General features: G+C 38.9%; 1 protein-coding gene across 9 annotated transcripts; it reads right to left on the bottom strand.

Annotated features, from left to right (window-relative positions):
- Positions 1-483: 483 nt before the first annotated feature.
- On the bottom strand, positions 484-26,392 carry ZNF326 (zinc finger protein 326). Of its 9 annotated transcripts, none has more exons than XM_044432186.1 (12): positions 26,246-26,392; positions 23,270-23,393; positions 20,677-21,082; positions 17,182-17,377; positions 14,976-15,010; positions 12,414-12,498; positions 9,554-9,668; positions 7,049-7,196; positions 6,562-6,661; positions 5,824-5,954; positions 3,637-3,732; positions 484-1,149 (listed from the first exon to the last, which is right to left on the bottom strand). In XM_044432186.1, the coding sequence occupies exons 1-12, from the start codon at positions 26,259-26,261 to the stop codon at positions 979-981; spliced, it is 1,623 nt and encodes a 540-aa protein (XP_044288121.1). In that variant the 5' UTR covers positions 26,262-26,392; the 3' UTR covers positions 484-978. The 9 variants fall into 9 exon arrangements, with proteins under 9 accessions (XP_044288121.1, XP_044288124.1, XP_044288122.1 ...); XM_044432189.1 differs by having other exon boundaries at positions 9,572-9,668; XM_044432187.1 differs by lacking the exon at positions 26,246-26,392 and adding an exon at positions 25,810-26,212.
- Between the last annotated feature and the right edge of the window lie 1,444 nt (positions 26,393-27,836).

Below are 27,836 nucleotides of genomic sequence, written 5' to 3'. Positions count from 1 at the left end.
GTGGTTTAAAGATGCACTCTCGTTGCCTTCCTCTCTATTTCAGCTGCTGCCCTTAACACAGTATCTGCATGGACACAATTGCTATTATGAATTATTTGGATTCCACGACGATTTTTCTAGGCCAGGCCTAAGCAGATCTCTGGATGATTTGCAGTAGAACAGCAAGGGCTTCTGGCTCCTGTTTAACAAGAAGGGCCAAATCATAGTGCAGTGGTAGAATGCCTATAGATACAGCAGCTTAAGTAAAGTTTGATTAGTATATTCTCAGTAACTACATGAGAATCATGTAGAATCTAACATTTAAAAATTGGTCTTATTTCATAACAAAAACACCAAGTATCATTTTGGACTGTACTAAGAAGCCAGTGCAATGTTAGATTTGCCTTAATTATTGCGAAGATTGAACACACCATAATGGTCCAACAAACAGCTAAACAAGCTGTCTTTTGCTGGGTCCCTGCTTAAAATTATATGACACTAAGGTTTTGAAAACATTTTATTGCTACAAACAAATACATTTTATCACAAAAAGGCTACAAGGTATGTCATAACATGTATTTTACAATGAGTGATGCAGTCCAAAAGACAGCCACTCACAACATAATTTTAAGTTTCTAGAACAAAGTACAATGTATTTACTTGAAATACTTTTATGTTGAAATGATTTAAAATTTGTACTAATTTATACCCAATTCTCAACATCAAGGAAAGAAAACTAATGTTTGAAAACATACATAATACAGTATTATATCAATTCTAATAGCTGGGTTACTATAAAAGCTGAACTAAAATGAATTTACCTTCATTTTAAGCAAAAGTGAAAACAGATCATAAGGGCATTTAAAATTTAAATGGAATGCATGCACAGGGTAGGGGATGATAACATGAGCCTCCTTTTTAATTATTAGAAATTTTACATTTAGCCACGTTAACAGAATGTAAAAGCAGCATTTTTCTCTCGTGTAAAATTTCTTGCATTTAACTGTCTTCTGTCTGGTCAAGAGTGAAGTCTGTTTGTTCTTCACCTTCTGCTTCCTCCTCTTCCTCAGCTTCTGCCTCCTCTTCCTCCTCTTCTGCAGGTTCATTTGCCTTGTCTTCTTCCCCTTGCTGCTCTGGATTTTGATCAGAAACTTCAAATGGATTTTCTCCCTGATGAGAAAGCAGGTATTTGAAAAAAAGAAAAAGAAAAATCAGCCATCTTAGGCAAACTATGTTAGCTAAAGAATGAGTAGCAAGAGTCAAGAAAACAGAAAAACTGGATAGTTGTTTGCATGGATCCCTCCCTCCAAGGCATTTACAATAATAATAGACTTGAATATACACTAACAAGCAGGAGTAAGTTCTACTGTATTTTGTACCTTCTGTACTACATATACAGTACTTCATTGCAATAAAATAAATCACACTCAAATAAAAAAAATCTAGAAACAGATAACACATGGAGGCTTTAGTAATTTATAGAGAATAGCCAACATAAATGTAATGCATGAACAAATTACTGGAAGTATGTTAATATCACCAGATTAAACACAGGGAGAAAACCAGCATGTATCCCAAGCAGTCCCCCAGCTACCCCACCCCAGAAGGCTTGAAGAAAGCATGCCAAAGAATCATTTACAGCACAATACTATGCATGTTTACTAAGGAATAAGTGTCTCTGTATGCATCAGCTGCAGAAGCAACAGGGAGGAGAGAAGTCAAGACCAGAAACGCAACCACCATTCGTTTCTTTTTCACCCATGCCCTGGATAAACCTGCTATCTGGAAATGAAAACAAGGGCCATAATGGTCTAGCAAAGTGTCCCATGATATCCTGGTTGAGAAACTGAGGAGTTTTGGGATACACCAAAGCACTGTCCGATGGATTAGCCCATGGCTGACTGACCGAAAGCAGAGGGTAACCATTAGTGGGGAGTCATGGGGATGGTGGCCAGTGACAAGCGGGGTCCCCAGCGCTCTGTCCTGGGGCAGATCCTGTTTAATCTTTTCATAAACGACCTGGAAGAAGGGGTGAACAGTCTGCTGAGCAAATTCGCAGACGACACTAAAACTGGAGCAGTGGCCACAACCGAGGAGCAGGTGCTCCAGATCCAAAAGGATCTGGACAGACTATGGAAGTGGGCAGGAGACAACAGGATGGCGTTCAATGGGGCTAAGTGCAAGGTCTTGCACTTGGGGCATAGGAACAGCTGTCATAAGTACAGGTTAGGTGACAAGTGGCTGGAGAGCAGCACTTGTGAAAGGGACCTCGGGGTGCTGGTTGACTGCAGGCTAAACATGAGTCAGCAGTGTGATGTGGTGGTCAAGAGGGCAAACGCCACCCTTGGTTGCATAGCCATAAGTGTGGCTTCTAGATCGAGAGAGGTATTACTACCACTCTATACGACTCTGGTGCACCCGCAATTGGGAGTATTGTGCTCTGTTTTGGGGGCCCCTCATTACAGAAAGGATATAGCCAGGTTAGAGTCAGTGCAGTATAGGGCCACAAGGTTGATGGCCAGTTTGCAGGGGATGGGGTATGAGGCGAGACTGAGGGAACTGGGTTTCTTCAGCCTGGAGACTCAGAGGGGATATGTTGGCAACATACAGGTATGTGAGGGAATGTCATATGGAGATGGGCAGAGACCTGTTTTCCCCTGCAGAGGAAGGCAGGATGCGCTCCAACGGAGCAAAGCTCAGGGAACCAAGGTTCCATTTAGATGCCAGGAAGCACTTCCTGACAGTCAGGACCCCGAGGGCATGGAATAGGCTTCCACGGGAGGTTGTTGAGGCCCCATCAGTGAGGGTGTTCAAAGACAGGCTCAACATGCGCATGGTGGGCATGTTGTGAGCGGAGCCGGCTGGAGCCAGGGGTCAGACTAGATGGTCTGGGAGACTCCTTCTGACTCGCTCTGTTTCTATGTATGTTTCAGCAGGGCAGTGGTGACTCTTCCAGGAGAACTCAACTAACACTCTCTGGTGTTCTGACTTCTAGACAGTGGCCTGGACAATTAGTCCAGGACAGTAAAGCCAAACTCCACTTGGTTACTGATGTGTATATAGCTTATTGCGCAATCCATTCGTTCCCCTTCCATTTCATTCTATTTAGGCCAAGTTAAAGTTGAAGTTAACTGAAGCCAAATTATACAGAGAACTCATACTCTAGATGAACTTCATGTTTCAACCAGAGATGAAAGGCCAATTGATAAGAAAGAAATATTTTAATTGACTAAAAAGATGTCCTTGTGCTTTTATTAAAGATTTAATAAAATATTTTAACACAGATACTTTTTTAAAAAGTGCAGCTACCAAATCATGTATTACTCCCATCCCGTGTCTAAGATGATGCCAGCTACAATGCACATATATCTAATCTTAAAATGTATGGGTTGCTACAAAAATATTTTAATATGCAAATAAAAGCTAATAATTTAATTTCTTGTTTAATAGAGACATTATAATATCTTTAATTGGCTTGAAGTCCCACTACCGCTCTGAACTACATATGGCTAAGCTAGTTTTTCTAAATAAAAGATGTAGGCTTTAGGATTACTTCACTTACATAAGTCAACAGAATCATGCAGAGGAGTGAACTTCACACATGTTTTTATCATCAGTGACTGCTCCCAGAAACTTTGCTTCATACTGCAAGCTTACCTTGACATAGCGCTCATACCGTGCCTTCACAATTGGGTTATTCAAGATGCTGGTAGCAGTTAGTACACTCTCTCTTTTAATTTGTTCTTTGTAAGTCTGTAAATTAAATTACACTGTAATAGCAAGCATTAAAAACCAAATGGACATTCAGTATGCATTGTATCAAATACTGTAGTAGACAGACATTAATTTGTTAAAGAGAAAAGACTATTCAGAAAAGGTTGAATTCTTAAAAGTTCTATGTGCCAATTTACCCATCTGCCTTTAGAACACTCACGAAAGGATAGAGCATAGGTTTTGATGGAACGCTTTGTAGAAACAGGAATTTGTGGATCAATAAAGAACAATACCAAGGACATTATATTCAGTCTCTATTTCCAACCATTTAAGTTTGAGTAGAATTCATGCAATTCCATTTTACAAAAGCCAATTTTTACATTTAATATTCTAGTAAGAGTATTTTAAACTAGCACCTTTTTACCTAGATACATTCTTTACTCCACATCAGAATGGTTGATCACGGCAGTTCAAACCAATGATACACATTAAATAAAAATCGTGTTTTGGAGGGTGATAAATTTTGTCAGCAGAGAAGAGTAAAAGACAATGACCAGAGGATGTAACTTCACATATGGATAGGAAAATTAAAAGAAAACCCCAAAGAAATTAAAAATGATACTACCATACCAATAAGTAGCTAGCTTAGCTAGCCAATAAGAAGTTTAAACTGAAGAAGAATGGAGGCAGATACCCTTGTCAGTCCCTTGCAGGTCAACCAGATGCTGATGGGTAAATCCTGAGAGACATTCTGCTTGCCCTGAAATACATGCTGGACTAGAACCCCATAAAGACGGGATGATAAGAAAAGCCATCTTTGTGTTGGCAGCTATGTGTTGGCTGTTTCAATCTACCTATATTAGTATTTATAAAGATAGTGTGAATAGTGGCTAGAACTCACATAATTTGAAATGAAGCCCATACTTTGGACAACTCAAATACAGAACTATGCAAATTAGTTGCTCCAGAAGATACTGCTCTGTCTTTTAGGCTAAGTGAGCCAAAATAAGTGAGCAATCAGTGAAGGTAAGTGTAATTGGAACAGAAATTATTTTTGGCATGTGCGTGGAAGGAGGTGGTTCCCTTTATTATTTACTACCTGTTATGAAAATTCTAAAAGTCCCTCCAAACATGGAAGTGGAGTATAATTATCTCTGCACATAAATGGGGGATAAGTTTAATTCTTAAATCTTATTAATTTTCAAACATTTACAAGTACAGAAAAGTATAGGATAAGCCAAGTCAGCCCAGTGAAGATGGAATTAATGGAAGAAGAGGTGGTGCTAACTTTTTCCCTGGAATTTTGTGCTATCACAATTTTTCCTTCAGTGATCAACCCATTGGATCAATTAAATATTACTGGTGGTGACACCAAGCTGACTGTTCAGGCCTGGTTATGAATTTTTCAAATTGTAAAAGCATATATTAACAAAAGCAAATGACTACTGGAGATTCATTCACAAGATTTCAGATCATCATCAACTATACTGCTGAGACATCAGGCAAACTGAACCACTAAAACATACTGAGCCAGACACAGTTCATTTATGTATTATCCTCCTTTTTCCTGGCCGCTCCAAATTGCACTAGAGTTGGTACAGCAGAACTCCTTTATTCACTGGCTCAGTTACCGCAGTTTCACTCAACTGCAGTATACCTCAGTCTGAAAGAGAAGTTAGTTGTAAAGTGCCGAAGAGAAGTCAAAATGTGCCATGAAGTGCCAAAAAGAAGTAGTGAAGTGCTTCCTTTAGGTGAAAACTCTCAATTTAATAGGGAAAGAAAGTATCATATGCCGAGGTTGCTAGGATGTATGGTAAGAAAAAATCTTATCTGTGACATTGTGAAAAAAAATGCATATGTACAGTGTGTATGTGATTTGCTACAATTCAGCATTTTAGGTATCTGTTGAGGGGCTTGAAACCTTTACCATTTACTTTTGTAATTTCTGCCTACTCTGCATAATACGGTATAATTATGAACTATCATTGCCATATTCTGCAACTGTCAAAGTGTTTGGGTCTCAAGCAAAGCAATATGATGCAAGTAGCCAGATTATACATAACAAAATCCCAACTGCTTCTACAGCCAACCTGATAAATCACATAAAATAACTGAATAGTCAAAATTGACCTGCTTTCCCTTTGTATGCTCAGGAGACTTTAAGTGCTGCTGAACAGAACTGTGTAGTGCAGGAACATACACACTACACGCGGAACAGAGAACAGTTTCAACTTTCATCATGTGATCATCAGCTGTGACACCTGGAAAAGAAAAGACAACATCGGGGTAGCATTATGTGTATCTGAGATTGTGCCATAAAAAGTAATACTATTAATAGTATTACAGTTTAATATGTGAAAGTTATTTTATTGGAGGGATTCAGAAGTAGGTATTGGTGGATTGCGAAAGTGCTGAACTACACGTTAGGGACCAATACCAGGAATGGTCAAATGTGAACTTCAGACAATCTAAAATTCACTAATTCATTTGATACAATTCGAAAAACTGGCAAACAAAATTTCATGTACAATTGCACTAAAGTTCATGTTTATGATACAACACAAAAAACAATCAATGTACAACAAATGCTTCAGAGTTACATGATCTTTCCTATCTTAATAGCAGAATTAAGAATTAAATAGATCAACACCTAATTTTTCAAAGAAGCCAGAGTCTGGAACCCAAGTTTGGGGGTGGGGTAGGAATGAGGCACTTAATTCTTTCTTCTGAATGCCCACTCTTTCTTCTGAAAAGGTTACCATTGTTTAAGAACACAGTTTGGCCTTGTAATATGCAGTTCCAGACTGAGCCCACGTGACAAAATTGCTGTGCTGATATGTGATAAGGACACATTCACAGGCCACTTGCCTTCCATGACATCTTTTTCAGTTATCTGGGCAGCTTCCATTTGGCTAGTGGTCTGCTGCTTACGCATAGCAGTCTTCTTGAATTTATTCACCATACATTCCTAGAATGCAAGTTCACAACATACGTAGGGAAAACAAAATAACACGAGTTATATTCATTCATTCCAAGTTCTTTTTTACACAGATACTACCCATTTCAGTAACAACAATCCAAAGAAATTAGTCTGCTAAGTCCCAGAAGGCTTTAGACATTTTCCAAAACAGAACCCTGATCCCCTTCCCTTTGCTCCCATCCCCCACCTTACACTTTTTTACAATTTAACAGAGTTTCAGAAGTTTTGCAATACAGCAAAAGCATATGTTGATCAAATTTTCTAAAAACACACGTTTAACCAGTAAGATTAAGTCCACTGTGATTTATTTTTTAAAGTCAACGCATCACCTAAAGCTCCCTCCATTAACTGGATTTCGACAAGAAGGCCACTTACATGCAGGAACTCCATCACAACTTTGTCAAATTTGGTTTGTTTCTGAATATGATCTAAAGTTTCCTGATGAACAGCACTTTCCAGATGAGCTTCAATGTCTTTTTCTTCAAATGTTCGGAACTTACAGAATGAACAGGTGAATGCCATTCTAGCAGGAGATACAGGCATATTACATAGGTACATTTTATATTTAAATCCTGCCATTTTAATACATAGTTCAGTAAAAAATAAATTCTTTAAAATTCCATGTAGGCTGATGAAAATACAGAAACGTAGACATCAGCTTACAGTATTTAAGTTTTGGATTCGAAGGACGGTGCCCAATGTAACACTCCTGCTGGCATAAATTTTGTGCTAGCATAAAAACCCTCCAGCAAAACAGCAATCACACTCCCTAGCACAACTGCTTTTCCAAGGAAACGCCTTACTCTGGCAAGCACTTATTGCACTAGATGTAATGTGTACTAGCACAACATTATTTGTCAATAGTAGCACTGTACTGCATACTGCCCAAAGGCTGGAATGCTTAGAATTCATACTAGGACACAAGTACCACCGAATTCAGTAAGACTTACTTCTGAATAAAACTTTTTTGACCTGCACAGCAAGACAGGATCCAAAGCTGATACAAGTTATATGAACCTCCAAAGCTCAGAAGACCATTTATTTATGTTTTATATCAAACAGTTTTATGTTCATCCCAAACATTTTCTCCTAAAATATATCAAATTGCTTAAAAACTGAACAGCACTTAAAAAGCAGTTTGAGATAGTAGAGCGTCTGTTGTTCTTAGTTGTACTTTGGCAGTAAAGGCAAAGAAGAGCAGAAGACCTTTACATTCATTTCTAAACTAAACATGATCCCTATGTTTTTCCAAAGAAATGTTAAAATTGAGCAAAGGATTAACCAGTAATGAAAATGCTATGTCAGCTTTAGAAGAACTATCTGCAGAAACAAACAGTCAACAAAGAACACTACAAATACAGCTTGAAAGAAAGAAGCAGCTTGTGGCAGTTTAAATTCTAACATAGTATTGTGGCATAAGCTATCATGGTGTACAGACCTCTCCAGATACATCTTTACTAAAATCTAGCTTAAAGTTTATGCTACAGTATAGTGGTTATTCTTCAAGGCGGGGTCCTCAAACATTTTCAACAGGGGGCCAGCTGAAGGGTGCTGGCGGTGGGTGGGGGTGCACAGGTCGGCGAGGGGACGGGGGCCCAGCTAGGGCAGGCACGCACACACACGGTGAGGTGGCAGCGGGCGCATGGTGAGGCGAAGCGGGGGCAGGCGCATGCGCACAATGAGGTGGGGGTGGGCGCATGTGGGGTGCAGCAGCAGCTTGCTCGCTCGGAGATAGTTTTCTCCAAGCGAGTCCAAAACTGAGGCAGGCCGGATAAATGGGCATGGTGGGCTGGATGCCGCCTGTAGTTTGAGGACCCATGCTTTAGGATGATACAAGATTATTTGCTGCAGACATATGGCTATCTTTCTGGACTTCTGGAGGTAGAGAAACATAAGTTATCACCTTGTTATGCATCATAATAATAGAATATTATTCTATATTCTCTCACAATATAGTAGAGATCTACATTAATGCAATGAATTAACACAATCTCACTAGTGACTACACTAAAAGGAAAGCCATTTGTCTCATCTTTTCAGTTAAGAAAGAAGTTTGTTAAGTGAAGTCTGGTAAGTCTGTCAAAGCTTATAAAGAATAAAAGAATCAGTCAACATTTTCATTGCTGATTTTTAAAACCACAGTGTTAAAATTGTAACTTTTAATCATTTCAAATGTTCAAAGTGTATGGAATTAACTTTTCTATCTATTTAATAAGAACAAGAGTAAGAAGAAAGCAGATATCTGGATATTTTTGGACTTCAGCTCGCAACACTCCAGATCACTGGCCATGCTGGCAGTGGCTTATGGTAGCCAAAGTTCAAAACATCCAGCAATCAAATTTCTTCCACCTCTAACATAGGACCTTTATCTCAACAATGCAGATGTGAGATTGCAAGTTGGTAGTTCCACAGTGAGTTTACACATAGGAATCTACTAAGCATATCCTTCCCTTTGCTGTATTATCTAAATCAGGTGTGAGAAACTGGATGTCCTTCAGATGTTTTGCAGTAAAGCTCCTACAGCCACATTGGCTGAGACTTGTGAAAGTTTAAGTCTAAAATAGCTCTACAGCATGAGGCAATCTTCCCCTGACTTAAATTACAATTATCTCGGAGATTCCGCAATATGGTCTACACACATTCAGCAAATGATTTGTTGAGTATTTCCAAGAGTACAATGGCATACAATATTCTACGATACACAGTAGCGTCCATGCTTCCAGATGTATGAAAACACAGGGTAACATCCATATGGCACTGGGATTCAGACACAAGACACCATGGAGCAGGCAGAGCAAAGGCACCTTACAAGAAACATTGCCATTGTGCATGCCTGTGACTTATGGCCGAGGGCAAATTCATGACATTTCCACCACAAACCTGTAACCATCACCATACTTTTCACTGTTTTTCTCCCTCCTACGTCTTTGCTTCTCTCTTCTTGCCTCAATTCGACGCTTTTCTTCCTCTTCATTTTTCACTTCTGGCTTGACACCTAGAAACAGTTAAGAACTATATAAATATTAAAGTTCTAAACTCCAACAAGGGAGAAATGTGAAGTTCAACTTACCCTATCTGAACTATTATTTATGGTCTCATAAGGAGGAATAAATTCAAGCCACGTATGACAATGGTATCTACAAGGGTGTGGATTTAAATAAAAGCAACTGGTAACATTCAATAATTTCAGCATAGGTTTGTGATCAAGGGTCATGCTCACAAAAGTTAAATCCAAAATTAAAGCCAACCTAATCTCATTGTGCCTACATACTAAAGGCACTAAACAAGTGACCAGCTGAGATAATAGGAAATCAAAGTGTTTGTAAATCCTACAGTTGAGAAGATCTCAAATGTATTGCTACATATTTGTTATTTTTTAGTTAGATGCTTGCTGGTTTTATTGTGAAGACAGCTTATAGAACAGAACAAACAGATAATCTGAAATGGAAAGGCATGCAATCTTTAAAATTCCAATGAATAAAAAGACCAACTTCTACCCTAAATTATAATGCAACATCAATTACAGGTTCCCTGTTATTCCCTCTGTACAGCTGACAATATTATGGGGCTTAACACAGATATCAATGTGTACAAACATTCCTTATTCTGCATACTAAAGTAACTTCAAAAACTTTGTTCCAGAGAATGTGCTCTGGATTCTCTCCATTTATAGGGGAGGCAGGCTTTCAATCCATATGTCAAACGTGGATTTAATTTTCAATCTGGACATGATTTTCAAGCAGCCAAACAGCTGTTCTCTCCTTTACATGTCATTTTGAAAGAAAAGTCTGCCTTATTAAAAACAGGTACCAGTGGTTTTTTTAAATTGCTAAATAGCAGCAATGTAGGAATAGTAATCACAACAGCCTACAATTACTTTTGGAGTACCATTCCCCTAATTCAGGGAGAGGTAGAAAGTAAATCTGCACTGGTCTATCACTGGGTGATATGAAGTAGATTAACAAAGTTATCAAACTCTTCACTGTTTGGCAAAACTAGCAGCATCATGGCTCTACCTCCGGCCCCACATTACACTGCTGAAAATTAAGAAAAGCCTGGGATAACTGGATTTTTCATGTGGAAGAACTGTGAGCTCCATTCACTTCTGGTACACCACAAATTCCTGGGCTCAGAAACCTTTAATTCTAAATACATGTCTTTTGCACAAGGATCCAATCAATGGAATTTGGGAGCCTACTAAAACAAAAAGTAGGTCCCCAAAAAGCCTTATGCCTGCTCATGCCTGCACTTATCTGTAGAAAAACCACTCCATTTCTTCCAACCAGCACACAAACCATGCATACTCTAGTTCGAGGGTATGGAAACACCAGTAAACAGGCTAGATGCATCCCATGGTATTTCTGGATCCAGTCCACAGTTTCCCCTTCTTCCTGCACACAGGAACATTCAATTCACATAAATGGGATCTCTTCCCCCCAAACCTAATTGCAGATGGAGGAGAATAGGTAAGAGAGAAGGGATAGAAGAAAGAAAATGCCTGGCCCACCACCAGCTCTGGCTGCACCCACCCTTTATATGCAGTAAGAAATTTTCTCCAAGGGAATTACATTGCCTTGACATTCACAGGTTCCCCACCATCCTTTCCACCAGGGTCCCCCACCCTCTAGGCCCTTCCACCAAGAAAACTCCCCAGCACCTTGAAACAAATCCAGAGGGACAAACTTGCAATGTGGCACCTTACCTCCAAAGCCCAAAGGATACGCAAGTCCTTGTTTAATTGCTGCATAAGCCATCTGACTCGACTTCTGTAGAGAGACACAGTCTGCATCTTGCCTCTCAAGATCGGCAGACACCTTTAAATCCTAGCCTAGTACAGTCCAGAGAAATTGACACTCAAGTCCAGAAATGAACTTGGGACTCCTACTTTTCAGCATGGTATCTTAACTATTTCAAGAATTAAGTGGAAAAACTTGCACATTTGCTAAGGTGCCATTAACTGATTAATCCATGGCACTAGACTTACACTAAACAAACTTAAATTGTAATCTGAGGATGGTGCAATTTGGGAGTCAAAGTAGATTATGCTTGGCCTTGTAATCAGAGCATCACAAACAAAACAGTGCACAGTAGTTTTAATGGAAAGCCTATTACACAGTATGAGATATGCCCACAGTTTTTCAAGACAAGAAGCTCTGTACAATTTGTAGCAAGTTCCCAACATTCCTCGTTTCATACAGATTGTACACAATAGCAAAGCACATCAGGGAGAAGTTCAGACAAAATTTCAACTTCAAAATGCTGAATTTTCTTGATTGTGGGTTTGAAGATATGGTATAGCAACTGAAACTTCAGTCTCCTAAAAATAGATAGTTTACCTGTTTTAATAAGCAGCATGTATAAAACAATTTATGGTGCAGAACAGCTGGTACTTGGTCTACTTTAAAATCAGTATCTAATGAAATATTCAGGAACTACAAACATAAGGAAGATAAATACTGTAACACTCATTTAAGTGGCAGCTAATGCTAAAAGAAACAAAGTCAAACAAAACTAGAGTATACATGACCTGGATGAAGAAAGAAAATGTTATTACAGTAGAAATGTTACATATTTGCCACACAAAAAATGCTACTCAAAAGATAAAGGTTTAGGAGAAGAAAAAGAATTACTACTTCAGGAAAGGACACAATCAAGTGCAACTTTCCTAGAGAAATTTCACCAGGTGAAACTGCAGTAGCACATTATCTTGAGTTTTACCTGATAAAACAAGCAGGCTTACCTTCAAAGGCCTGATAGATGCCATCACAGGCATCTTTTGTAAAGTCTTCATCCGTAATTGTGTCACCTGCTTCAGCTTCATTACCCTGATGAAAGGTCAAATGCACAAGTTTCCAAAGTAAACAGAAGAGCTGACAAAATGTGGCATATTAATTCCAGTAAGGGAATTATTAATTTCAATCCAGTTAGCTGAAGTGATTGCCTCCAAATAAGAGAATTTAAGAACAGTAGGTTCCACTTCTTTACATGTTGCTAATGATCAAGCAGTGAATCAACATGCAAAGGGTTGTGCTTTTATATAGCATAGTGCATTTCCAGTTGTTAATTAACCCACTATCTGGGACATTAAGTTTATGCTGAATAGAGCATTCTTGCTATAAGGACATTTTAACCTCACCCTACAGTCAAGGTCTGACTTGAGCAAAGTTTTTACTTTTGCAGGCTTTCCCAAATACTGTCCTAATTAGGAATCAAAATTTATTTCCATATTTTTCTTACCGTTATGCACACATGCTCTGTTACCCTGATTTGTGAACTTTTCATCTACTAGTCTTCATTCTCTGACTCAATATTCACCTGCAATATACCCAAAATCTCAGGGAGTGCTTACTATTACACGAGCTTTCACATGTGCTACAAACTTCAAATGAAACCCTACTTGAAGTCCCTCATGATCTGAGGTCAAAGTCCAGAGAGAGCTTTTTCTGGAGTGAGGCTTGTTTCATCGTGCACCAGTACCATTCCGCTAAGCTTTTAAGAAAAGCATGAAACATTTTTATTCTGCCAGGCTTTGAGGAGGCTTAGTACTTGAATTGTTTATATAACTATTTTTAGATTTAAGTGTACCCATTCTGCTATGTATTTATACCACGTTTTAATGGTTGCAGATTTGTATTACCCTATGTTCTTCAGGTCTCAAACTCTGAATGTCCCTAAGTCCACTTGAGGTTTTTTTTTTTTAAGAAGTATGTCCAGTTTAGAAGTGGGTCAGGTTACTGATGCAAACATAAAATTGTAGAAGTCAGCTTGAGACCAGCTAGAAAAATATGCCAAGCTTTCTATGTGATGTTGCAGCCAGGCACCTGGTATTTTGTAGCTCTGTTCAGGGCTTTTAAACAGGGATTCGGTGAGTATTTAATCAAGCTAACCAATTAGCAATAGTCGTATTTATGACCAAACCTAAGTTGAAAACTGAATGCTATTACCAGTTCATTTCATTTCTATACCACACAACAGCACAGTAATTCATAAAACATGAACCACAAATAAATAAAACACAACATTTTTCATTATACAGAGTTTGGCAACAACCACATCAATTTTGGTAGAAATCAAACCTGTAAAACCAGCTGATATAAATGCCCCATCATGCCCTTAAATAGCCTTAAATGTCTGGGAGAAAAGGGCACTTAACATGGTGCCAAAAAGAGGACAGAGTTGGCTCCACAATGGTGTTAGCGGAGAGTTTACTTCATACTGGGGGGAGAGGGTCAGCACTGTGAAGGACCTGTTGATGCCTGCCACTTCTTCCAAACCTCCCTCAGAAGTGGCACTTGCATAAAAATCTCAGATGCTGAATATCCATACAGATTTAGGCTGGGAGGTGATTCTATCAGGTCCCAAGGCATGTAGGGATTTATAGGTTAAAGCCAGCATTTTTAGAGAAATCCATGCTGACTACTTTGAACACTTTTTTAAATAACTGTTATTTATCTATGTAACTAATACTGGGAAACCTACAACATTTCATAGAATCATACATATGGAATGCAAACATAAACTTAACTATTTTCTGGCAAGCTACTACAAAAGCCCTAAAATAGATCTAGAAAACTACATTGGGTTCTGAAATATTTCATTTTTAATTCTATTCTACAAGCTTCACAAAAATTTTTAGAAATCTAGACTTGGAGCAGTATGCAATGCTGACTGCCCCTAAGCAGAGTCAACCACTGCTTCCATTCCACAACCTTGGCACCCACACAATGGAGTTTTAAGTGCTTCTGGGTGCAAGTCCTGAGACAGACACAAATACTTATTTCTGGAATGGGTCAAGCTGCCCCCAGAAGTACTAAATCTTGGTTGCAGAGGTGATGGGTGCCATCTGCTCAACAGAATAAGCAGGAGTAGCCACTCACAGGTGGCCACCACTGGATACTGCCTTAGAAACAAAACAGTTAACACACAAATGGTCTGCATCTCGGGTAAGAATCTCCTATAAAGACTAAAGCCACAAAATATATTATTTTGTGCCTACCCATCAAATAGAATGCTATTCCTGAAATTTATAAAATTTTGTTTAAAAAAGGTCTCTGAATCACAGCCATAGCCACACAAGAGATTCTCACTCTTACTTCCAATATCACTTGCTAAATCAGTATCAGAAATTGGAGTCCAAATTCTTCTGGCACAGTTCTGTCAGAAGAAGGACTAAGAATGCCCACTGAACACACAGGCATCACTTCTGTTTCATGAAATTCTGAACAAAGTTAGGTGATCATTCTGTGATGCATTTCAATGAGTCCTGTAAAGTACAATATCTTTCAAAACTTGAGATCTTTACCTCTTCAGTAGTATTCTTGCTTGGTGTCCTTGGGTCTATTCGCATGAAAGGAGGAAGAAATTTAAAAAGAATCAAACTGCAGTGAAATGTTTTGCCTCACCTAGCATTTTGTTTAAATCCTTGGGAAACTGGGAAGATAGGAAGTTTGGTTATAGAAAACTTAACAGAATCTGGTATGTAGAAATAGGATATCAAAAAATGCACAGTATAAACAAATTTTGACTTATTCAAGTTCCCTTTCACAGGCACTGAAATTATATTAAAAAAATGAAAATACATGTCAACGTGTGGGATTGTATCATCATACTGTGTAATTTGTTTTCCATTAATTTGTTACTTCTTAAATTTCAGTTCACAACTGTTGCTTTTATTATAGTCAAGATAAGTCTTTACATTATTGTGTATAAGATGTTCAGTAGTTTTCTACACTTATCTCAAAACAATACTAAAATAGGACAGTTGAGCAACTCAGGACATTTCAACAAACCACCAAGTCCACTCCAAGAAGTGAACACATCGCAAATGAAATTTTAGATTAGCTTGCTGACTGCATCAAGAAAACAAGACCTCACATCACAGAAGATCCATTATGAGTTAGTGCCTTCTAATCCAGAAGGGGTTTTAAATATCGGATAAAATATGGTGGCTTTAATGAAAAGAAGTAACATTAAGCCACATATTTTTAACAGAAGAGAATATTATTAAGTTGATTGCTTAATAACATAGCATTTCTTCATATATTCAATAAGGGGGGAAACTGCCCTAAAATCAACATAAGATAGAGTGAGAAACAGATGAATATAACGCACCCGGTTCCATACAACATAAACCATGCTGGCTTATAAGCCAAGGATGGTTCATCACATTTTCTGAACTCAGCTGCATGGCTTGTTGTTCACTCTAGCAGAGTTCAGAAACTTGACAAACCATCCCTGGCTTAGAAGCCACTGTAACTCATCACACTGTGTGAATTTACTTGTAACAGGTAAGTGTTAAATCTATTCAAGTATGTTTGTACTGCAACAGAAAAAAGGATTTCCAGAATTTTCATTTTATGTATTAGATACAACTGAAGCATCCACATCCATTACACTGGCCACCAACATACATACAAGATGTATCTGATGTGTAAAGACATGGAGACAGCAAGAAACCCAACATGTCACCGAGCAATAAAGAAACAGAGTAAGAACATTAGCTGAATTAAGCATTTACCCCCCCACACTGTATCCTTGTAACCACCTTTCTCTTTCTAATATGGCAGTAATTCTACCAGACAAAGAATGAAGTACTGTACTTTGAGATGACACTAAAAGCAATGGCAGAAGCTTTCAATAGTCACAAATGAAGACTATCCCAGCCTCTACCTTCTAAAAATGTATGGGGGTGCCATGCAACATAGTACAGCCATTCCCTCCACCTTTCATGTCCTTGTGATTACCTCTATCCCCATATATCCTGTTCATTGAAATTATGAGCACTTCACTAGTAGAAAGACGTTACAGAACATCAGCTATGTCATTTGGAGTCCTCTGAAGTTCATGTCACCCCAACAAGAGCTTAACAGCAACACAACTAACTAAATAATAGGAAGGGAAATATTTTAAGATATACTGAACAATACACATACACATGTGGCTTTAATCCGAAGTCATTAGATTCCCAACAGTGAAGTTAGTGTTAGTGAGAAAATGTTAACTGTTTGAAGAAAAAATCCACAATCTCACATCAAGCCACCAAACGGGCATACTTGATAACACATTAATTAGAGAAGCAACCAGAAGGGGCCAAAACATTCACATTCTCACACCATATGAGTAATTCTGATCTGAATATCAAATTCTATATTGTACTCAGTGATAATTGTTTTCCTGGCAGCCCTACAGCAACTTATCTAGCAAGCAGTCTTCACAATAAAAGAAGCCAGAAAAGGTTTCAAATTGTATGCACACATGTATAGAACTAAATTTATACCAAAATGTTTAACAAAGAGCATAGTATATAGGCACAAAGCTGATAAAGTGACTTCACTTGAAGTACCAGAATAAAATTTCTAATTTGTGCCACCAAGCTCAATCTCTATGAATAGCCGGTTTCCGAGGAGGCTTTGAGGCTGAAAAATGAAGAATGGCAAAGCATCATAAATGTGTCCTCTCAGAAAATGTTAAATAGTGCTATAATTCGCATCTTTCGTTCAATTACTTACTAGGTTTGTTTTGGTTCATCTTCACATTAGGTTTTGTCAGTTTGGGTTTCTTGATAAATGTCCCACCTGGTTTATTATACGGCTGCTGTATCATTTTTCTCTTTATTCCTCGTGCAGCTACTGCTGCAGAACTGGGTTTGTTATGATAGTCTACCACAATTCCAGGTCTATGCATGCCTCCAAAGTCTCCCATGTACTGTAAATGGGTGAAGAGCAAGTATTAGAAAACGATGTGGCTAACTGCAAAGAACCTAATTCAAATACCAACATATTTTTTTACAATTTAACTCAGAAAATAAGAATACATTTAAGAATAAGAATACTAGTAAGGTAATACACATCAGAAATGTATGCTTACTAGTGTTTCAGTTATTTAACACAAACTGCTTATATCAAATAGATTTCTGCTTATTTAAAGTCATTAGACCAAATTATGATGCTTAGAATTTGAGCTGCACTTCCACTCTTCAGATGCTCCAGATATGCCTTAAAAAAACAAACAAACAAACCAAAATCTGTCCATCAGCAGAGATGGAAAAGCTCGGGTGGGGGGCTTAAAAATGCCTTTTGTGGAACACTAAAAAGAGTTTATATGAAAATCATTTTGTCTTATGAAATTAGTGATAATTTTAAGAGAAACATTACTCTCTTGAACTATATGGTATATAAGATAATCTATAGCATTACAGAAAGGTAATTCCCATGTATACTGTAAAGTTCAGTTGTAGAAGTTGGATTTCAACATACAAGTTAAAGAGGTTCGATTATTGGAGGGCAAAGAAAGCAGAAATTTAAAAAACTTAAATACACTGCTAGTCATTATTGTGATTATACAAAAGAGTTTCTGTTAAATGCACTTTGCTTACTATTATTCTCATTTATTTGGGAATAGGTTCCCAATAGCAGGCTAACATTTAAATAAGTAGAACTATTTTTAAAATATTCTTAGTACACTATTAGTATATTTTATATGCTATGTTATATATGATGTATTGTTATGAAAGCACTACAATTAGTTTAGGCTCACTAAGTAATGATGGCATATATTTCAATTTACCAAAATAATAAAAAAAACTTTTATTTCTGACTGCCTCAAATGTTTTTAGAAATGCTACATCTTAACTAAGAGTGTTTGAGAAAAAACGAAACATTTCTAGAATGCTAGTAATGGTTACCCACACTAGTCTGCAAACTACAAAATCATTCCATTACTATTTCACAACATGAAGACTGTAGCAGTGAGTATAGTAAACTTTAAGACCCTCTAATAGTAAGCTCCTACTTTCTAACAAGGATGAAACTTAGTGAGCCATAGGTGTGAAATAGCTGTTCTCTGTCTCAGATATCTTAAAAAAGAAAAAAAGCCAATGTAAAGAGCTTTAAACCGGCTGGTTGCACAGATTTTAATGATTTTAATACAGGAGCAAACTGAAGAGAAGGAGCCAGGAAAAAGCCAAAATGCAGGTCTACTTTCCTATTTATACATTTAATAGGTCACATACAAGTAATGCTCATCTGACTAGATGACTGAAATTATATAAGCAGAAATACGTTTACTGCCATAAAACCAAATCTTTAATATTAACAGTTAAAGACATTAAGGGTGCAATCCTATATATGTTTGGACAGGAAAAAAGTCCTACAAATCCCAGCATTCTCCAGGCTATCTAAACATACAAAGGATTGTGCCCAGAAGGCAGTAGAATTCTAAAATGTCTGACTAACCTAGCCATAGTACATCAGAATATGTGAGAGATCATTAAAATATAATTATGCTAACAAAGTCCATGCATAAGTTCTATATTTCAGTCTTTCTACAAACTGGGCCCTAGTAAAAAAACAAAAACAATCTAGCAATATATCCACATTGCGCATATATATATATATAAATCAAAGGTTACTTTCTAAGTGATTTACACTTGCACGAGCAAATATTTCCAAAATCTATTAAAGGTGCAATGCATTTTAAATACATTAAGTAGTTTATTCCTCAAAGTATTTAGGATCCAAGAGAGGAACACTAAGCTTTAAAAAGTAAACTTTCAGTTTCTCCCTAAGATTTTAACTCACTCAGCTTAATAAACCTACCTTTTTTTTTTTAAAGTCTGATAAAGAAGGACTACACAAATCTGCAGAGCAGTTTATTGCCAAACTACAAGAAAGCTACTAGTTCTGTTTATGTTTCAGTTAAATCTAATTATGCCAATTATACCCTTCAGAATGCTACATGGGTAAAGCTATTTTTGAAAAAAATATAATTAGGCATGCAGACAATCTAGTAAAGAGAAATTATCTTTCCCTCCACATTTAGGTTATAAATAAACTACTTAATCTTTTTAAAGTCAGCTGCTGGAAACATACATATGAGTTTTAAGATAGCATATGTAGGATTAATAGCTGAACTAGCTGTACTAAACTGAGGTAATGACTGTATACGGTTAATGGGACATCATCATCTTATATACCTGAAGTATTCTATAAAGGATATAAGCTTTTAATAATGGGAGGTTGCTCATATTAAGCTTTACTTTCCTCACACTCCAAGTTGCACTGAAAAATCACATTGCTCATGCAAGAACATAATGTAGGAAATTTTAAGTAGTATCTAGTACTGTCACTGTGTCTTTGCTAGTTCCACTGCACCTTTAGAACCTACCACTTCCAAAAGCAATTCTGACAATAAGCAGAAATGCTTGTTCCCAGAAAAGGACAGGTCAACAGTATTCCCTTCTAGAACTCCACTGACTTGCCGAGAGACTAGTGCTTCTGTCCTTCCAGTTGAACTAGTAGAAGGTCCCACTAGCATAGGTGCAGCACTGGATACTGCTGTATTATACAGTTGTTAGAAAACTGTAAAATGCATATAGTTAAGTTTCTTTCCAAAATAATTAGCTTTAAAGTTGATGGTGTCCCTTTAACCATTGTTTAAATCATCTTATTTCTTATCACCTACCTTTGTTAGGCCCACCCTTCCATTTAAGTCTGGTGAACTTGAGTTTAGCTAAGAATGAATATGAAGAAGTGATTGCCTGCTTCCCTAGAAAAACATCTCCTTTACGGCATTCACCCCTAAAATTCAATACTATACATACATTGCACCTTTAACCTACTCAAAACTGAGAAAGGTTCTAATTAACCTTTACAATGTTTCAAGACTTTTCCCACTAGCCAAGATGCTAGTGTTAACAAGGAAAAATGCAATTCCTTTTAACCCCTTTTAGACCAAACCCATTGCCTTAATCTTCACCTTTCAAACAAAAGGAGAGATTTTACAAAACCTCAGCAACTAATCTCTTAGTGCTTTTACTTGTAAATGAAGAGAGAAGGGGTACTACATTCTGGGTAAACACCAAACCGGATTGGAAGGTCATCAACCCTAACAGTTTGGCCAAAAATGCACTGTGATGTACAGTGCCATTTGTTTTAAATGCTATGGTCTTGAAAGGGTTTAAAAGAGTGACTAGTGAAAAGAATCTGAAAAGATTCTGTACTTACTCCTCGGCCACGGCCTCTGCCTGTTGATGGTCCTCCAAAAGCATCATAGTTTCTGCTTCCAAATCCACTGTCAGGGTAAGCAGGCGTTCCTCTCCCCCGAGAGCCTACAGGTGCAGGCTTCATATGGGGTGAAGAAAAACTGCTGTAGGAAGAGTAAGTCTCTCTTCCTCTGTCCTCCATAAACCCAGGCCTCAACTTTGAGCGTGAGTAAGGTGCTTCCCAGCTAGACCCGCCCTGGTTTCTACCTCCGAAAGAGTCAAGGCTATTCCGGTAGTTGCTGTCAAATCGACCACCATAACTACCTCCGAAGCGGCTTTGTTCGGGTTCATTATAACCATAGCCAGATCTGTACAGATCTCGCCCACCCAGAGAAGACCCGGAGTCATAAGACTCATAAGGTCCAAACCTGGAAAAGTTGCAGTGAGGAAAAAAAAAGTAAGCTTACTAAAGTTAAACATTTCAAAAGACAAGTTATCAGTTGACATTTATCAACTAACATCAATGTATATTTTACTTTGGTAGGGTTTGCCTTGATTAGGGCTGGGCAATTCCAAGCTGTGACCAGACAGAAAGCTATCTGTGCCACTTTTCTATAAAAGAAAATGTTAACATTCAGAATGCCTGAAGTTCATTCAATTTAGTTATTCAATAGTATTTAAACCTCATTGTTTGTGCCCAGACCTAGTCTTATGAATGCAGGTAGCTGCACATACTTAATAGGTTAATAAAACTGTTCTGTCTTTAAAAGTTATGCCTAATAACAGTTCAACAGCATTTAAAAGTATCTGCCCTCATTTGGGAAACTCTGACAATTGTCAGTAATAATGGGCAATTAGTACAAGTTGATTTTTTTGTTCTAAAGCTCAAGAAGTTCACATTTCATTTTTTATCTTTTGCTTTCTGCAACATAATGCATTTACACTTGGAAGATTAAAACTACTAACATGCCTCATCTTCTATCTACTATTACATTTAGCATATTCAAGAGGATAAGGCAGGTACCTAGCATAGACTGGAAAGACAAAACTAAGTCTTCAGTATCAAAATATCCTTGGTAGAGGAAAGGGCAGTGCATTATATATAAACAGCCAATACCAAGAAACCATATGCAACAACAGTTTTACTTATTTATTGCAGAAAAGAAAGAGGCAGAGTGCAGGGGACATTAATGTAATGTACAACTGCACTGGAAAGTTCAAAGCTCTCCCCAAAGATTTAAAATACAGTTAACAAAGAAGAAACTGCAAGCAAACTTTTAATTAAGAAGACTATGTGTATTGTCTTTACCTACATTATCATAACCAGTTCTATTTTCATTTTTAAAGAAATTCAGTCACACAAGAGATACAAATTTATAACGCTATCTAAAGAGCAGCCCATAACATTATAGAATTTTCAGTTCTAATCAGTGAACTACAATCATATGCAGATTACTAGATGGTAGGTACAGCTTATTTCTGATTCTCAGAACAGTTTACTATACCCAAACATTAGATATAGCAACCTTTTGCTGAACAGCGCTGTTGAGTAACCATGGGTAGATTCCAAATGGGTGCTTATCCCCCCACATGTTCCATTCTGTATGCTGCCCCACCACTTGCAAAACTATGATTTAGTGCTACTGGGCCAACCTGAAATGAGCAGAAAGACTCATGTCTGCCAACAAGTGTTTCCACTTGTTGGCACTTGTTCTAAGAAGTGCGAAATTTCTCTTGTGTAAGTGATGGATCCTGCTTGTGGAAGGAAAATTGTGCTATGGAAAGGAATTCATGAGAGTATAAGAACCCCTCCGGATTCTACCCACAATTCCCTAGTTCCCTACTAATAAATGTCACAAGAAAATTTATAAATTCAGAGTTGCCAAACTACAATCTTTCACTGACATATAAGAATTAGAATATGCAAATGAAACACCTTATTTGATTTTTCATCCAGTTATTATTTAAAAATGCACAGATCTTGAAAGAAAGCCAATTTTACATTAAAATACAACCTGATGTTAGTAAACATGAATTGCAGGCAAAATGCAAATCCAAAAGATTTGTCAGAAATGCAACTACATTACTAAGAACTATATGAAGTAGAGGATCACAGAACACAAAAAATATAGAGTAGCCAAAACACACATTTTAGTTTAATTAGTACCTGCCAATAAATAATCTGGACATGACAAGTTGTCTACTGTGTAATTCTTGCAAAACATATTAGCACTAAAATTAAAGTTAAGTGTTCCTTTCAAATAGAACCAAGTAAGAGCAGCAATATTGATCCAAAACATGTCCATAGCTTCTGTACTGCTACATAAAAGCTAACACAATATTTCAATACTAGTAAGCTATAATTCAAACTAATTTCAAGATAGGTTTGCTACAGAACAGGCAGTACAGTACTCCACACTACTAAAAGAAACTAAACCAAAGGGTTTTTTTTTTAGATTGCTGCACTATCTATCTCTATGTTCCACTGCACACAGAATCATGGCAGCATTCTCAAGGAACACTTAAGTTGCAAAAAAAAAAAGAAAAAAAGATATACTGTAGATTGAAATTATATCATGTTGGATATATATAAAGCAACAGATTCAGTATTTTACCTGGTACCACCACCACCTCCTCCACCGCCGCCTCCATGACTTTCCATTCCATATGACTGGTTCATATAAGAATCCATAGCTCTTGGGCCACCATAGGCACCATGCCCATAGTCACGGTCCATTTCTAAGAACAGAAGACTTATTAGATGTTATTTAAATGAGGTTTAGCAACCCACAGATATCTCCCCCTCTAGGCCATTGAGTTATTAAGAGTGACTGTGGTATAGCAGCTAGAGTGTTGGACTGGGGACCTAGGAGATCCAAGTTCTAGTCCCTGCTCAGCCATGAAGTTCACTGGATGATTTTGCTCCAGTCACAGACTCACAGATCCAAACAGGGTTGTTGTTTTGAGGGTAAAAATGGAATGGAGAACTATGTAAGCTGCTTTGGGTACCTCACAAGAGGGAAATGCCTGGATATAAATGCAATGCACTCATCTTCTCAGTTCTGAAGAAAACACTGTATGAAAAGCAGGGTACTATCAAGTCTGCAACCTACATAAAGCAATGCTCCATGAATGCATGGACAATCGTGCAAGGGAAATTCTCTAACTCCTGCTCTCCACTGTAGCTCCTTATGAACCTGAAAAATCTTTATGGGGTCTGGGACACCTTCAGGTCCTGCAGTGAGAGGGGGACATGGGACAGACTTCAGCAGGGTGTTCACAACCTACCGATTACTTTTCCTGAAAAATTCCAAAAATGGTAATCAAACGAATTCAATATATTGTATGTGGTTGCAGCAGTGGGTGCTATTTTTTCTTCTAACAATGGCTTACTGTTTTTACAAAAAGGCATTGGCAGTGCAAAACTACACATACTGGACAACCATTAATGCATACTTGCAAGAGGGCAACAACTAATAAAAAATAATGAAAGTTTTAACACAATTGTCTGGGAATGAAACAGGGAGGGGGTTGAAGTGGTAAAAGTCCCCCTAAAGAGTCGTTTGAACATCAATGAATGCAAAAAAATTAGTGGCAAGGGGCTGGAGACAGTACAGACAAAATCACAAGGAACAGCCAGATGTTTTATTCGTTTTGGCAAGCAGCTCTGTAACCTACCCTGCTAAATAATGATAAATCTGCTCTCCATTTCAGATGACACTACAACCTATTTTGAGCATGAAAACCCCTTGAACAAGCCATTGGTTTTTCAGAAAAAGAATTACAGCCAAAGGATTCTCAATTTGTACAGCACATCATTCTATCATGGCTACCTGCCCATGATGGACTGGCATGTTGCACTAATTGGATTACAGAGGAAATGCATACTGCTAGTTTTAAAAATTCCATCTTGCAGTGATGCTATACCTCCCACCAATAACAATTGTTTGAAAGGTAGAGCAAATGCAAGGTGTAATTTTCCAGGTCACTACAGCAGCAGTTGTCAGCTTTTAAGTTAAAATGTATAAGATCAATAATGGAACAAGAGCATAGATTTCACTTTGGTCAACAACAAAATAGCATTTTTGGATTCATGGAATTATATAGCTAGGGTAAACTGATTATTCAGAATATAACCAATCAAAACTGATTGACATCCCAAACTTACCAGAAATATACAAGAAAGGAAGCTACAGATTTACTGTTCTGCTTCCAGCTGCCACCTACTGAACATAGTATAACTTATATTTATTACCCAGGGAAGAAATAAAGCAGCTTGAGGCTAAAGAACTTAGGAGGTTTTCTAACCACAGTATGAACAAGTGGTCACAAGGCCATCAAGTGCTCATTATTTCAAGGCAAAAATTATTAGTACCAAAATTAAATGTAACTCAAAATATCTCTCATTTCCTATATCCAGGCAGAACTATACAATCAGATTTTCAGTATGTATTTATTCACTGCACTGCGCTGTTTAGGAAATGTGTTGTTCTCAGCACAGAAGCTTCTTTTTGAACCAAATGTGAGAATTAGAGTAAGAATACTCTTGAACAACACACTGCTTCAGCCTCAGCCTCCTTTATCTGTGCAACAAAAGCATCAGTGGTTTATCCCAAACTAGTACACTGGATATTTGACAAAGTAAGGAACGTCGTGGGTATTAAATGTGTATTACCCAAATAATGAGGCTGAACCTGCTGTCCTAGGTTCCATCTGTGTTGGGCGGTGGGGGGGATGCGGAGGAGAGAAGCGCGGGAAAACCAAGACCTTTCCTCTATTTTGGAGCACTTTAAATTGGAAAATTTGTCTTCCTTGCTCTAGCGCTCGATTTCATGCATACCTTTTTTAAAGAACGTTATGCATTTTTCAAAAGAAGGGAAGAAATCGGATTGCGGGTACGGCTCCAGAATGATTGTATGAATAGAGCTATAAATCCAAATTTTAAGAGTGCCTTTACTGGCCGAAATCTTCAGCCATTACGAACACCCTCGCCGTCACCACGCCCCCCTCCATCATGAAGCACTTGTTAAATCCTAGACGGTTGAATATCCCATCTCCTTAGACTCCCGACCCATTGAAATGAAGTGGGTCTTAAATCAAACCCATTCATTTCAATGGGCTTGCTCTGCATAGAACTGTCACTGAAAACGCAAACCTCGAACCGCACTCTTTCTCTAGCAGGCAGGAAACCTCCTTGTCGGCTTCGTTGGTATGCGCAGGAAGACTGCATTCCTATTTATGCTGACTTGGGAGGAAACCCCACTGAGCTTCGCGTGGCCGCTTCTGCACACGCACAGCAGGGTCGGGACAAAGAGACCAGGCGAAGGCTTCGCGCGGCCTTGCCGCCAGCCGCCTGTCATAGAAGCGCGCTGCACCCCTCCAACCACAGTGCAACGCCCGCTACCAGGAAACCAGCGCCAGAAGCAATATGGCGCGCCACGCCGCAGGCTCTCCTTCAAGCCTAGGCCGCCGCCACTCGCCGTTTCCCGCCTATGAAGCACCGCCGCCGCCATTTTGAGCCCGAGTCAATCCTCGGCACCCTTTCGTTCGTTCATGTCCCGTGGCCCTCGAGTCACGGAGAAAGCGCTCACCTTCCCCGTAATCCATGACGGCGACGGCCCTCGGGTTTACGCGCACGATTCGGGGGGGAGGGGCGGCGGCGGAGGCGGCGGTAGGGTTCTGCTTGCCCTCTTCGGTGCTGCGGCTGCCGCTAGCACTCAGTGACGCAGCTTCCTCCGCAACGGGCCAAAGAAGGGCGCGGCAAGACGGGTAGTCACCGCCCACAAGATTCCCTGCTCGCTGGTTGGCTACGTAAATGCTCGGCTGAGCGTCCAGTCTATAGAGACGGTCGGAGAAAAAGGCTAGAACGTCCCTACGAATACTTGCTTGGCAAGAAGCCGCTTCGTAGGCCCTCTCGTGGTGGTAGAAGCCCGGCGCGCCCTCGGCCCCGGGCGCGGGAGAGGGAAAGACCGAATGCTTCTGCTCGTATTATTGGAGTGGTGGGGCTTGGTCGGTTTTCACCAACACGTAGACCAAAAAAGCGCTCGGATCTAGACATTGTACTTAGACTGGGAGCCTTAGCGGAGCTTTTCCAGACGGTGCTTTTTTAGAGGTGGCTTTTGTTATGCAACTAATCCGCCTCAGTGTCTTAGACATTTCCCTAGAAACGCCTTTTTCTCCTCTGAGGTACAAGGGCCCGGGTCCGATCAGAACCCCAGCGGGGAAATGAAGGAGAGACGGGTTGCAGGTCTGGGCGGGTTTGGCGAGGGGAGGAAAGGTTCTGTCTACTATAAACATGAAAAAAGATTGCTGCCTGGCACGCGCGTTTTAATTAATTTGTTGTTGCGTGTTACAAAACCAAGGTGACTAACGAAAAAAGAATGCACAGTTAAATTAATGAGTGTTTTGGCTTACTTCAAATTGTTTTACGAGACAAAATCTGTTTTTCCACAGATTCTTCAGTCTGCTTCCTGACAGCTATTGCCCTTCTTGACAAGTTTTCTACCGCAAGGGGAAAAAAACCACAGATGTAGCAGTGGGCAGACATGGGATTGCACATGGAAGACATTAGTCATCTGGATCCCTAAACAGGCAGAAGAGTGACACCATAGAAACACTGAAGACACCAGTTTTCTTAAGAACATAAGAGACCTTCTGGATCAGAGCAAGGGTCAATTTACTCCAGCATTCCGTTCACACAGTAGTTAACCAGGTGTCCACAGGATCCCACAGGTAGGATGTGAGTGCAACAGCACTCTCCTGTCCAAGTTCCCCAGCAAGTGGTATACATAAGGCACACTGATATCATAGGGAACATATAGCAGCAGGGCTAGTAGCCATGGATAGCCTTCTCTTTGGATGTTTAATCCACTTTTAAAGCCATCCAGATCAATAGCCATCACCACATCTTGTGAAAGTGAAAGCCATTGTTTAACTGTGTCCTGTGTGAGGATTTTGAGTTGGCTTTATGTCTCTTAGGGTACAATACCCACCAAACTCAGAGGATGATAGACATCCTGTGAAGGGCAGGACCAGCTTGGTAGCAAATGTTGCCTTTGTGTTCCTCCTGCCCTGCATCTCAGTTAAATGACTGACTGAGGGATGGAAGCTAAGCTGTCACTAGGATACTTTATATCTCGCTGGCACCTGTTTCCTTCCTTACCAATCTTTGGGAATGTACCC

This window comes from Varanus komodoensis, unplaced genomic scaffold (assembly GCF_004798865.1).
Source record: "Varanus komodoensis strain SLA01 unplaced genomic scaffold, ASM479886v1 scaffold24, whole genome shotgun sequence".
NCBI classification, from domain to species: domain Eukaryota; kingdom Metazoa; phylum Chordata; class Lepidosauria; order Squamata; family Varanidae; genus Varanus; species Varanus komodoensis.
This window is presented reverse-complemented; position numbering and strand designations above follow the sequence as displayed.